This window comes from Pristiophorus japonicus, chromosome 15, assembly GCF_044704955.1.
Source record: "Pristiophorus japonicus isolate sPriJap1 chromosome 15, sPriJap1.hap1, whole genome shotgun sequence".
Taxonomy (NCBI): Eukaryota; Metazoa; Chordata; class Chondrichthyes; family Pristiophoridae; genus Pristiophorus; species Pristiophorus japonicus.
Window position 1 is genome coordinate 15,869,736 of NC_091991.1, and position 13,245 is coordinate 15,882,980.

The following is a 13,245-nucleotide window of genomic DNA, read 5'->3' on the forward strand; positions in this document are numbered from 1 at the left end:
CACCATAACTTCAGCAGAAGTGACCTTGGAGAAATGGCATAAATACCGTTTGCAGATCTTCCACTAAAGTTATAGTAGACGAATTTCATATTCCATAACTCTCCCATTTTTTCATTTCAATTTCACTGCCAGCAACATAAACTAAATGGAAAGCTAGAAAATAACATCTGCGCCTCCCATTAGCACCTACGGGGGGCACTAACGGGGCACAAATCAGTTTTCGCCCGGGCGATCGCTCTCAGCAAAATTGGCCTCGGGTTTTTTGGAGGCGCTACCAGGTATCGCCCCACTATGATGACACATCGCCATGCACACCGCTTTGTTTCTGCCACCATAAATTCAGCCTCTACCCTTCAGGTACTGCCTGGTGCTGACAACGACAGCTTCAGCTGTAGAGTTCCATGCGGGAGGTGGCTGGAGAAGCACTATTTAACGGTGCCAGCTTGTTGAAAAGTTTTCTGTTGGCCATTATGGGCCCAGAAATCTCGGTTTCTCCTTCCCGCGGGCGTTCGACTGGATTCTAGAAAAAAGAAGCGCACATACCTGAAGCTGCTGCGCCCATGCGAGTTCCCAGTTCTGAGGCCTCCACTGACTGCGCGTCGCAGCGCATGCACGTCAGGACACGTGCAGGCTGGAGCTGCAGTCACATGGCTCTGGGCAGCCAATCAAGGTAAAGGATATTCTCATTCATAATAATGGGAACTCCGCAAGTTGGAGTTCTCGTTATTATGAATGAGAACCCCCCGAAACACACAAAACATTAATAAAAAATAGAAAAAAATACACTACATATTTAACATTAATTTAAATTAAAGTTATTTATGTATTATTGTTGCAGAAATTTAGGCCTCCCAGGTCCGTACGAAGTGCGTATGGATCCAGGAAGGCATCGCGAAAGCCGGTTTTCAGCGCACAATGCGCATGCGATGAAAACTGGCTTTTCCGATCTGTCAAGCTGGAGTTTGAAAGATCTTCCGTATCTCAGCAGCTAGGACATTTGCATGGGCAAGACTGCGTAATTTACCCATATCTTGCCCAGCAAATGTCCTGAAAACTCTTGTATTTGACACAAGCAGGCGCGTATCCTACTTTTACAGGCGTCAGAGTTTTAAAATACACAAAAACATTTTAAATTAAATTATAAAAACACACTTTATTGTTAAAAACCCCTCCCCATTACTTTAAACCATAATTTAAAAAACTTTTTTTAAAAATCAGAAAAATATTTTTTTATAATACATAAGTAACTTTAATTTAAATTAATAAAAATATCTGGTGTATTTTTTCTATTTTTTATTAGTGGTTTGGGTGTTTACTGGGGGGGGTTCTCATTCATAATAACGAGAACTCCAACTTACGAAGTTCCCATTATTATGAATGAGAATATCCTTTAGCTTGATTGGCTGCCCGTGGCCATGTGACTGCAGCTCCGGCCCTGCACGTGTCCTGACGTGCATGCGCTGCGACGCGCAGTCAGTGGAGGCCTCAGAACTGGGAACTCGCATGGGCGCAGCTGCTTCAGGTAAGTGCGCTTTTTTTTTTAATTTTAACGTTTTTTTACCCGATTTTTTATGTTTTAAAATAAATTTAACGTAGTGGGCAGGGCTTTTAAAAATAAAATGTGTTTTTTTTAAATTTTATTTTTTATGTTTTAAGTGTGTTTTAAAACTCTTACACCTGTAAAAGTACCCTATGCGTCTGGTTTTATCAGGCGCAAGAATTTGCAGGACATCCGCTGGGCAAGATATGAGTAAATACCGAAATCTTGCCCATGCGAATGTCTTGGACGTGGAGTTGCGTTGGATCTGTCAGCTTGACAGATTGGAAAAGCTGAAAACTGGCTTTTGTGATGCCTTCCCAGGTCCGTACACACTCCATACGGACCCGGGAAGCCGAAATTTCTGGGCCATTATTTGCAGCTTGCTGACAGATAGGCAGAATGCCTGTTGCAAGGATTGTTCTGGCCATTGCTTTGTTTAATTCAGGGCAGATTTGATGCTGCAACATTTATCTCGTTTCATGGGGGCTGTGTTGGTAGTCGACCTCCTGCTGCGCCGTCACCATTGGAAGAGGCAGAGACAATGCGGAGACAAAGGCCGAGAGAAAGGCAGAGAAAAAGGGAGGCATCAAAACAAAGAGAAAGACAGGGAGAAGGAGATGCAGCAATACAAGGAGAAAGGCAAAGAGAGAGACAGGGAGAAAGACAGGTACAAGGACAGCAAGATGTGGCCAGAGGGAGAAGGCACAACAGGGTTGGCAACAGGTGACCTTACCCTCCCAGAGTATTCTGGCAGCAGTTCTCATACATCAATTTCCGCGAGGAGCAGTGTGTTCTAAGACTGCGTTTCAGTAAGGATGTGGTCACAGAGCTCAGACATATCCTGCAACCAGACCTCGAGCCTCAGACCAGGGTGAGGACGGCTCTCTCAGTGGCAGTCAAGGTCACCATCGCGCTCAATTTCTACACCAATGGATCCTTCCAGTGGGCAACAGGAAACATCTCCAAGTTTTTCATCCACTGCTCCATCCTCGAGGTCAGAGATGCTCTCTACAGAATGAGAAGGGATTACATTTCCTTCTCCATGACCAGAAAGAAGCAGCACGAGCGTGCATGTGGTTTATTCAGGATAGCGGGCTTCCCCATGGTGCAGGGCATCATTGACTGCACCCACGTCGCTTTTAGGGCAGCACATCACAATCCTGAGATCTTCCGTAACCGCAAAGGTTACCACTCATTGAATGTGCAGTTGGTGTGTGACCACACACGCCGAATCCTCACCGTTAATTCCCGCTATCCTGGAAGCAGCCACGATGTCTTCATCCTGCGCCAGACCCGTGTGCCAGCACTCTTCCAGCCACCACATCAAGCCCGCGGCTGGCAGCTCGGAGGCAAGGACTATCTGCTCTAAACCTGGCTCATGACTCTCCTCCGTAACCCCATCACTCCTGCCCAGCTCTCATACAATGAGAGCCATGCCACCAACAGGAACATCATTGGAGTGCTCAAGCAACAGTTCCGCTGCCTTGACCGCTTGGTAGGAGTCCTCCAGTACTCGCCAGAACGAGTGTCCCTATTCGTCGTCGTCTGCTGCATGCTGTAAAACCTGGCTATCATGAGGGCACAGCCAGTGCCAGCAGGCATAGCCACACCACCTCAAGAGGAGTAGCAGGATCAGGAGAAGCAACAGCAGGAGGACGAGGAGGAGCAGGAGCAGGATCAGCAACAACTGCGCTGGAGGAGGCAGAGACTCCATCGTGATCCTGCAAGGGAGGCCTGCGACCGTCTCATCAGAGCTTGTTTCCACTGATTTCCATCCACTTTGTGGTTCCTCTGGACGTCCCCATCACCACATCAATTTGTCCTTCCATGCCAAAGCCCCAAAACTGAAATGAGAGACAACAGCAAACATTAAAAATTCCAATCAACATTTATAAAACAACAATAAAATGTATAAATGTGTATTTATTCGGCACCCTTGTGTATTTCCTTAGCATCATTATCATCATCATAGGCGGTCCCTCGAACGAGGATGACTTGCTTCCACAAGAGTTCACAGAGTTTCTACAAGATGGACCTGATGTTCCAGTCCTGAACTCTAATTGAGGGGGTGGAAGATGCCTGTGCGTGGATTTTTTTAACGTGGGTGACCATTGCACATCAGCCACCATACGGGCTCGACAGAGCTAGGCCTTTATCCAGTGGCAAGGGTTGAACCAGGAGGACTTGAGACCAGATTTCCTTATATCCCCTCTTTCTTTGACCTATTCTAATACTCCTCTGCAGTGTGTCCCCTATGGCTGGTGGAAGGCTGCTGTGTGTCAGGGCCAGAGGCTACAGATGGCCTTGCAACAATGCCCTCAAACAGCTCTGGGCCTGGCTAGGTGACAGGCAGCGACAAGTGCAATGGCGGAGTGGCTGTTGTGGGATCAGGAATGCTGTCATCCTGAGAGAGGACAGCAGGTTCCTGCTCCACTGACCCACTGCCACTCTCCCGGGGCAGCACCTCAGCATCCCCACCAATCTGCTGCAGGACAGATTGCTGAGCTGCTGCAACACCATGAGATTCCCGATCAATTGCGGTCGATCCAACGGCAATAGCAGCAGTCAGAGCTTGGGTGGCATACAGCTGAGACTGCATGACAGCACCAAGATGTTGCGTGGCATGCAGCTGAGACTGCATGAGAGCAGTCTGAGCTTCCATGTGAGCAACCAATGACTCCATTACAGCACTAGGATGTTGCGTTGCTTCTTCCTGTGCTGCAATTGAAGCTGCCACATCGCCCATGACACATGTCATAAGGTCTGGATCCGCACGGTCTCTCAGAGTCCACAATTGTCTGCACACTGACAATGATGGATTCCATGGTGTGCGCTGAGCTGTGTACAATATGGAAGGCTGACTCCTCCATGCTCTTTACCACTGCCGACAGGCTCTTGTGCACCGTTGCCATTGTACCTATCATGTTGGAGTGCAGGGCCATCTCTCTTTGTGTGAATGCCTCCCCATTGAGGTCCTCATCTGAGTCCTGTGCAGCAGAACTTGCGTGTGAACTCGCCTCCGGGGAGATGGTTCCGGAGTGTTCCCTTTCCCCTTAACTGTGCTGCAGCCCGCTAGGCCCCAGTGCATCACCTAGTGCAGACCCCGCTACTAACCTAACCTCTAAGATCGTGTAGTGCCAGTATCTGAGCTGGTGCCTGTGGGAGAGAGAAGCAGTGACACAATGAGTGGCTCCTCTTCCTCCTCCTCCTCCTCCTCCTCCTCCTCCCCCTCCTCATCCTTATTTTTCCTATTCTTCTCCCTTGTGACTCAGTTGGGGGGGGCTCAGGTACAGGCTGGTCATCTGCTGCATGGTTACCTCAAAGCATAAATGGCACAAGATTCGCATTAAGGTGAGGGCAGGGGGGCAGGAATGGAGTAAGGAAGGCAGACAGTATGAGGAGCTGGAAAGTGATATGGCCTTTGGTTTAATGAGTATTTGGCATAAGAAGAGGGGGTAAAGACACCACCTGTTGCCCCCAGCGAGCTCGACGTCTCCGCCGGCCATGGCGCCAACCACCTGCGGGCCAATGAGCCGCAGCACTTGCTTCTCCAAGTCAGTCAGCTGGCGCAGTTCAGCTTCCCCGCCTCCAGTCCACTGCAGCTCCCTTCTCTTATGTGCCACCTTGGCCTACAAAAGAAAGGAACCTATGTGAGTAAGAATCCAGCTATGTATGTGGAAGATATGCCTGCTGTGGTTGAATAGCTGTGAATGTAGGCAAGGTGTGAAATGAGGATGTGACTGTGAGTAGGTACAGATGCTTGATAGTTGCCTGTTGGGTTACGTGCTGGTTTGCAGAGTGTGCTCAGACAGAGGCTCAGAGGCTGGTATGTAAGAATTGTACAAACATGTACTCACCTTGACCACCCGACTGAGGTCGTTGAATTTCTTCCGGCACTCTGTTGGGCATCTTTTACTACGTTAAAGGTGCTATATAAATAAAAGTTATTATCTTTTGCCCATGGTGCTGGCCGACACCACCGCAGCCACCTCTTCCCACATGGCCCTAAAAACCTGCGGCGTTGGCCTTCTCTCAGATGGAGGGAATAGTGCATCCCTCCTTCTCTCCACTGCCCTCACCAATGTCTCCAATGCCAGGTCATTGAACCGAATGGCCATTCTAAGAGGATTTGCAGCAGTCATCTCAGAACTTCCTTGCAGCTCTCACTGAAGTCCAGCAATTATGAAAATGGTTAGGTGCTGCCTGAAATGACATCTCCTTTAAGGACTGGAATGAGCAGGAGGCTGATGATTGCTGAATGAAAGTCACCTGAAATTGGATACAGCTCTGGTAATGGCATTGCAGCAGTGCCACACTGAGGCCATTAGCGCCTCAGACACCGCCTCCCTTCATTTCTGAGGCAAAAATACCCAATTTTCAACCTTTTGCTGCCCATCTTGTCGGACGCGATCCTTTCAAAAAGTTAAAAGTTAGCGCCCTAAACATAACATTCAATAACAGTGTTTGTTAATTTCAAATGCCTAACATTCTGAAATATATATTTTTTTAATCTACAGAATAAAGAATTAACAGTATTATTTGAAACACTAAAACCAAATTCCACTTTCATATATTTTCAAAGTGGTGCAGAGATTTTCGGGGGGAATTTTATCCCCCAAAAATGGGCAGATTTGGGTCGAGTGGGAAGTTAAAAAAGTAAAATAATCTCAAGCGTGAGCCCAGCCCGCTCTTACCACTTCCAGTGTTGACGGTGTTGGGATGGGGTTGCGGGCGATCAACCCTCTCCCAGAAAGTAGGTTCTTCACTTAAATATTTAATAAGGCTGTGTGCCTCCGATTTTTTTCTCTTTTCCAGTTTTAATGCTGGCCAGCCATGTTTCCTGGGCCTCAGGAAACCCGGCAGCTAAGGGGTGGCGAGGACTGTGGCATGAAACAGGTAAGTGCTTTTCTAGCACTGCTTGTGGACTAGGAGGACTAGGAATGCTTCCCCTCAACCCACAAGGAAATCTGTTAACCTCCCCAGCGATTGGTCCCCCCAACCCGCCGCGATCTGATATCCTCCTAAATTCTCCACGGCTCTCAATCTCCTCCGCCCCCCCTCCCCCCACGACCTCCACCGGCACTCTGCGATCTTTTCCCCTCCGCCGATCTCTCCGGGCCCCCAGTAATGTCACCTACCCCGATCTCACTGGTCACCCAAACCCCCGATCTCTCATGGCCCCTTCATTAATGTTACACTTTGACCCTCGATTTCTCCCGGCCCCCCCGCCCCCCCCCCCATTGATGACCCCCTTACCCCACCATCGATGTGTCCCTGACCCCCGATCTCTCCGGCCCTCGTATTGATGTTCTCCATGACCCCCAATCTCTTCCAGCACCCCCAGCAATGTCCCCCTGACCTCTCTGGCCCCCCCATTGTTGTCCACCCAACCCCCTATCTCTCCAGCCACTCCATCGATGCCCCCCAAACCCAGATCTCCCTAAGCTCTGACATTGATGCATTCCTGACCCCTCCTTCACTTCTCTCTGCTCCGCTTCCCATAAACTTAATTGCTAAATAGCAAATAAGAAATTGTACAAAATACACTAAACGTTTGTCCTTATCTATAACAGTAAATCTATGCAATGTTATTTTATGTAGTAATTTTTGCACTCATTCGTAAAAAAAAAAAATCAATTTCACACATTTCCTTCACTTTATCCAATGGTATAAGTTTGTAGTTACAGTAATTGAGAGACTTTCAAGCTGTTTTCGTTCTGCTTTGACTAGATAGGACAGTTATTGGTTTCGGTCACAATATTTTAGAAATTGTACTTTGAAAAAAATAGTTAAAAAGTCATTACAAATAAATTGTCTATCACATACTAAATTTATTCTGATTTATTCCTTCGAACCTAATTGAAAAGGTTCAAGAAACAATAATAATTGTTTTAATAATTATTTAATTATACATTAATTCAAATCTGAGGCACAAACCTTTGGCTCTTCTCTGTGAACTACTGCACGGCCTTTCTGTGATCTCCGTAGCACTTTAGAAGACCTATAATGGTCAGGTTGGCTATCTATCAATGAGCCCATGGAATACCGCATATCAGGTGAAGTATCCAAATGTGGCCTGGGGATAACAATATTTATATTATCTTGCAGAAAAGAATATGTACTGGAGACTCCTCACTAATAAAAATTTAATTAATTTAGAAGGCAGAGTGATTGCACTAAGTTTACTGTCAAAAAAGCTGCAATTTTAAAATAAAATACAACAGTGACTATATTTCAATAATATTTTATTGGCTGTAAACTGCTTCAGGATATCCTGAGGTCCTGAAAGATATAATATAAATGCAGGTTAGTTCTTTCTTTCTTTATAGAAAACAATTTTGCCCATGAGTGATGCCCATCAAAGTGGCTGAGCCATCAGTGCATGAAGAAAAACATCTGTGGCTGCATGTAACATCAACTTTATTTTCTCCTGGCCAGTCTGCACTCCAGACTCTGAAGAATTTTTTTGTGGCCTGGTACCAGTGTGTAGGCACATTTATTGCAAAGTTCTTGTGGGTTGCCAGTCATTCGGCATGCAATGTGCCACAGGTGCTTTTACCACAATGCACTCGGAGACTTATAGGGCTCAATTTTCGCCACCATTCTGCGCCGTTTTTTTGGCTGTTTTTTTTTGAGCAAACGAAAATCTCCAAGTTTCGCGAAACATTCTGAACATAAGAACATAAGAATTAGGAACAGGAGTAGGCCATCTAGCCCCTCGAGCCTGCTCCGCCATTCAACAAGATCATGGCTGCACCATGCACCACTATAAACTAGTTACGGTCGATTATTTTACTTCCCGATTTTTTTACGTCACTGGGGGCGCCGAGAGCCAGCCGCGCCATTTCTGGCCATTTAAGCGAGTTTGGCCAACTACAATTTTATCAAACATGGTGCAGTGCACCATTCTGAAAAACCTTAACTAACTTAAGAAAATCGGCGCAGAAGATCGAGTTCCACAGCCCGGGATAGCAACGGCGGGGTGGGGATGGGGGAGCCTTTCAGCTCGGGATAGGTGCAGCACTGGCACCGGGGATGGGGGGCAATTTGGCCCAGGATAGGAACAGCAGCGGGGGAGGGGGTGGCATTTGGCCTGGGATAGGAGCGCACCAAAGGAGGGGGCGAGGAGCCATTCGGTCTGGGATAGGAGTGGCACCGAGGGAGGGAGATGGGGGGCATTTGGCCCAGGATAGGAGCGGCGGCGGGGAGTGGGGGCCATTTGGCCCGGGATAGGAGTGACACCACCTAATGTGAAGGGGCTTGGGGCAGTTTGCTACAGAAAGGTGCTTGTGCAGGTTGCTGTGGTTATTCATACAATGAGCTGTCCAGACAGTCAAGGACAATGGAACGCAGTTCCTTTAAATTAAACACGGAGCTCAGTTAAAACAACTAACAGCAGTTGTGTCTGTTTATTCTTGCTGTAATGGAATGGCACCGGCACCAGGGGTGGGAGGACTTTCGGCCCGGGATAAGAGCAGCACCAGGGTTCTACAACTGTTTATGTCCTGTGTATGGTTCACTGTGTCCCTCGTTACCCTGGCAACCTCAGTTTTTTGGCACAGACCTTAAGCTCCACCCACAGAGCTTAAGGTTGATGTGCACCGCTCCAAAATGAAAGTTTATTCCGGCGAAACTTGCAACTTTTTTTTGGCGCAGTCGGCCACTAAAGATTTGGCCGTAACTCTACAACTGCGCCATAAATCGCTAATGTGGAAAATTCACTTGATGATGCGCTGGCACTTTGCAATGATCACGCTAAAAATGTATACTTGCATCTAGCAGGCATTTCACAGGCATGTTACATTCAGAGCATTGTTGCCCTATGACAACATACCCAATTATACACTAAAAGTTATTCATAATGATCATAATTTTTTCATTTATTATTGTTCAAACAATTATAAAGAGCTATTTTTTTGACATGTTAATTTGTTTATTTTAAGCATACAGTCTGATGGACGCTAAATACTGCAAACTGTTATATTTTCCTTCAAATGGATTACACATCCAATGATGTCCCACACACATGCATATATGTAACTATGTATGTAATGCTATGATGGTAGAAACGTTAATTAGTGTGAAGATTTTTTCACTTCATTAAAGTAAAACTTACTCGATAATAATGGTGAATAATTCAGGAAAGAAAGAACTTCGTCATTCTTCATGACACCTAAACTCTTTCACATATAATGAATGGGGTATGGTAGAGTAGTGGTTATGTTAATAAACTAATAAGCCAGAGAATGTGAGTTGAAATCTCACCACGGCAGTTTGAATTCAGTTAAAAAAAATCTGGAAATCAAAAAACTACTAAAACAAATGACCATGAAGCTATTGAAACTGTTGTAAAAGCCCAACTGGTTCATTAATGTCCTGTAGGTAAGGGAATTGCTGCCCTAACCCAGTCTGACTTATATGTGACTCCAGTCTCCCACCAATGTAGTTAACTTTTAACTGTCCTATGAAGCCACTCAGATTAGGGCAACTATGGATGGGCAATAAATGTTGCCCTTGCCAGTCATGCACAAAAATCTATTGAATTGTAGTCACTGTTGTTAAGTGGGCAAATCTGGCAATCAATTTCAACACTACACAATCCCACAAATAGCAAATGAGAATGAATGACCAATTGATCTGCATAGGTGGTATTGTTTTAGAGATGAATATTGCCAAAACGCCAGAAGAACTCATTCTTCTTTTGAAGGCTTTGACAAGGTTCCACATAAAAGGTTACCGCACAAGATAAAAGTTCACGGTGTTGGGGGTAATATATTAGCATGGATAGAGGATTGGCTAACTAACAGAAAACACAAGAGTCGAGATAAATGGTTCATTCTCGGGTTGGCAATCAGTAACTAGTGGGGTGCCGCAGAGATCAGTGCTGGGACCCCAACTATTTACAATCTATATTAATGACTTGGAAGAAGGGATCGAGTGTAACGTAACCAAGTTTGCTGATGATACAAAGGGGGGAGTAAAAACAATGTGTGAGGAGGACACAAAAAATCTGCAAAAGGACATAGACAGGCTGTGAGTGGGCAAAGATTTTGCAGATGGAGTATAATGTTAGAAAGTGTGAGGTCATGCACTTTGGCAGAAAAAAATCAAGAGCAAGTTATTATTTAAATGGAGAAAAATTGCAAAGTGCTGCAGTACAGCGGGACCTGGGGGTACTTGTGCATGAAACACAAAAGGTTAGTATGCAGGTACAGCAAGTGATCAGGAAGGACAATGGAATCTTGTCCTTTATTGCAAAGGGGATAGAGTATAAAAGCAAGGAAGTCTTGCGACAGCTATACAGGGTATTGGTGAGGCCACACCTGGAATACTGCGTGCAGTTTTGGTTTCCATATTTACGAAGAGATATACTTGCTTTGGAGGCAGTTCAGAGAAGGTTTACTAGGTTGATTCCGGAGCTGAGGCGTTGACTTATAAGGAAAGTTGAGTAGGTTGGGCCTCTACTCATTGGAGTTCAGAAGAATGAGAAGTGATCTTATCGAAATGTATAAGATTATGAGGGGACTTGACAAGGTGGGTGCAGAGAGGATGTTTCCACTGATAGAGAAGACTAGAACTAGGGGGCATAATCTTAGAATACAGGGCCGCCCATTTAAGGAGATGAGAAGGAATTTCTTCTCTCAAGAGCGTTGTAAATCTGTGTAATTTGTTGCCTCAGAGAGCTGTGGAAGCCGGGACATTGAATAAATTTAAGACAGAGATAGACAGCTTCTTAACTGATAAGGGATTAAGGGGTTATGTGGAGCTGGCAGGGAAGTGGACCTGAGTCCATGATTGGATCAGCCATAATCGTATTAAATGGCAGAGCAGGCTCGAGGGGCCGTATTGCCTACTCCTATTCCTATTTGTTATGTTCTTATGTTCTTATGAATAGTATCACAGGATCACCTGAATAGACAGACTTGGTTTAATATCTCATCTGAACAACAACATCTCAGACAATGCAACACTCTCCCAGTAACGCATCAATCTGGCTCAATTTAATAATTAACTAAGTCATTTAATTTGAGTAATCCATATATTTAATCCATTTTATAAATCAATAATTTCTTTATTGCAATTAATAATCAAATTGGACTCAATTAATTAATTTATAACTACATCTCCATTTTAAGGAAACTACACATTAACGGTTTATATAATTGAAAAGGTTGCATCAGGGATTTGTCCATTGAGTCTGGGAAAGTGTCTCTAGGTTTATAGGGTTTAAAGCATACTGTTTGACTCAAATTAATTATTCTAAATATCATATAAATGACTGAAGGGTTATTCTAAATTTGTTAAAATTGTTTACAATTTCATAAAATAAAGCAATTAATGAACAACCACAAAGCAGCCAAATCAAATCCCTCAAAAAAATGGAAAGTCCTTTGAATGGTCATATTGCCTTTCGAACTATTGCACTCTTTACTCCTAAAAATAAAATTTATAATGGACGACACACACAATTTAACAATAAAAAAAAATTAACCATAAGCATACCATTTCTGTATTCCAGTGCTGCCAATAACTTTTCACTATCTCACGGATCTTGTGTTTGCCTCCTGTTCTGTTCCCAGTGCTTAGATCTTGATCTAAGCCTTGGAATGTGATATTTTCTATGTTTCTGCATACATGCAACCTGAGAGTTCAATGCATTTATGTGCTACTGTGTTGCCCATAACTGTGTGTGAAAGCATGGTCACAATGGGGGCAAATTTTAAAGTGGGTGAGCATGTGGGTGTGGGTATGGGTGGCGGGGGGGGGGGGGGGTTGGGCAGTGAAATCCTGGAGGGTGTCGGGAAGCCAGCCCCAACCTGCAGACTTGTATGTAACAAGCCCAACAAGGCAGGGGGTGGTTCTGGACTTTGTTTTAGGGAATGAAGCTGAGCAGGTGGAAGGGTTATCAGTGGGAGAGCATTTTGATGCTAGTGATCATAATTCAGTTAGATTTAGGGTAGTTATGGAAAAGGACAAAGATAAACCATGAATAAATGTTCTCAATTGGGGAAAAGCCAATTTTGGTAAGCTGAGATGGGATTTAGCCAAACTGAAAACAGCTACTTGAAGGTAAATCAGTGTTAGAGCTGTGGGAGGCATTCAAGGAGGAGATACTGAGGGTTTAGAGCAAGTATGTTCCCTAAAGAAAAAGGGTGGAACTAACAAATCTAGAGCCCCATGGATGGCAAGGAACATATAGGTTAGGATAAAGAAAAAAAGGGAGGCTTATGACAGATACCGAGGGCTCAATACTGCAGAAACTCTAGAGTATAGAAAGTGCAGGGATGAAATTAAAAAGGAAATTAGGAAAGCAAAGAGAGAGCATGAAAACATTTTGGCAAGTAAAATTGTAAAGTCCTGACCCTGCAGTACAGACTTACACGAGGCACATGCTGAAGTCAAGGTCACTCTGGACCTGCACCTTTATTTCACAGCTCTCGAGCGCCACACTTGCCTGAGACCTGCCTTTATATACCTGTGTGGGACAGGTATGCAGTGTCTCCTGCAAGTGCACCCCTGGTGGCAAAGTATGCTTGTGGTTACAGGTCATATCTAGTTACAGTCATGTATAGCATGGTAAGATAGTTATGTACAGTAGTGTGAGATACATGACATCACCCTCCCCCAAGGTCTTATTGTCTTTATAGATTCAGTCTCTCAGGTGGTCTACGCTCTCGCGTTGTGGTTCAGTTGTTCGCCTTGGT

General features: G+C 45.0%; 1 protein-coding gene across 6 annotated transcripts in view; it reads right to left on the reverse strand.

Annotated features, from left to right (window-relative positions):
- Positions 1-13,245, reverse strand: part of ppfia2 (PTPRF interacting protein alpha 2) — a 639,866-nt gene that overhangs the window by 182,141 nt on the left and 444,480 nt on the right. For all 6 annotated transcript variants that reach the window (XM_070900188.1, XM_070900187.1, XM_070900185.1 and 3 more), the window contains one exon: positions 7,478-7,616. In XM_070900188.1, coding sequence (XP_070756289.1) covers positions 7,478-7,616 — 139 coding nt within the window. The remainder of the gene's footprint in view (positions 1-7,477; positions 7,617-13,245) is intronic.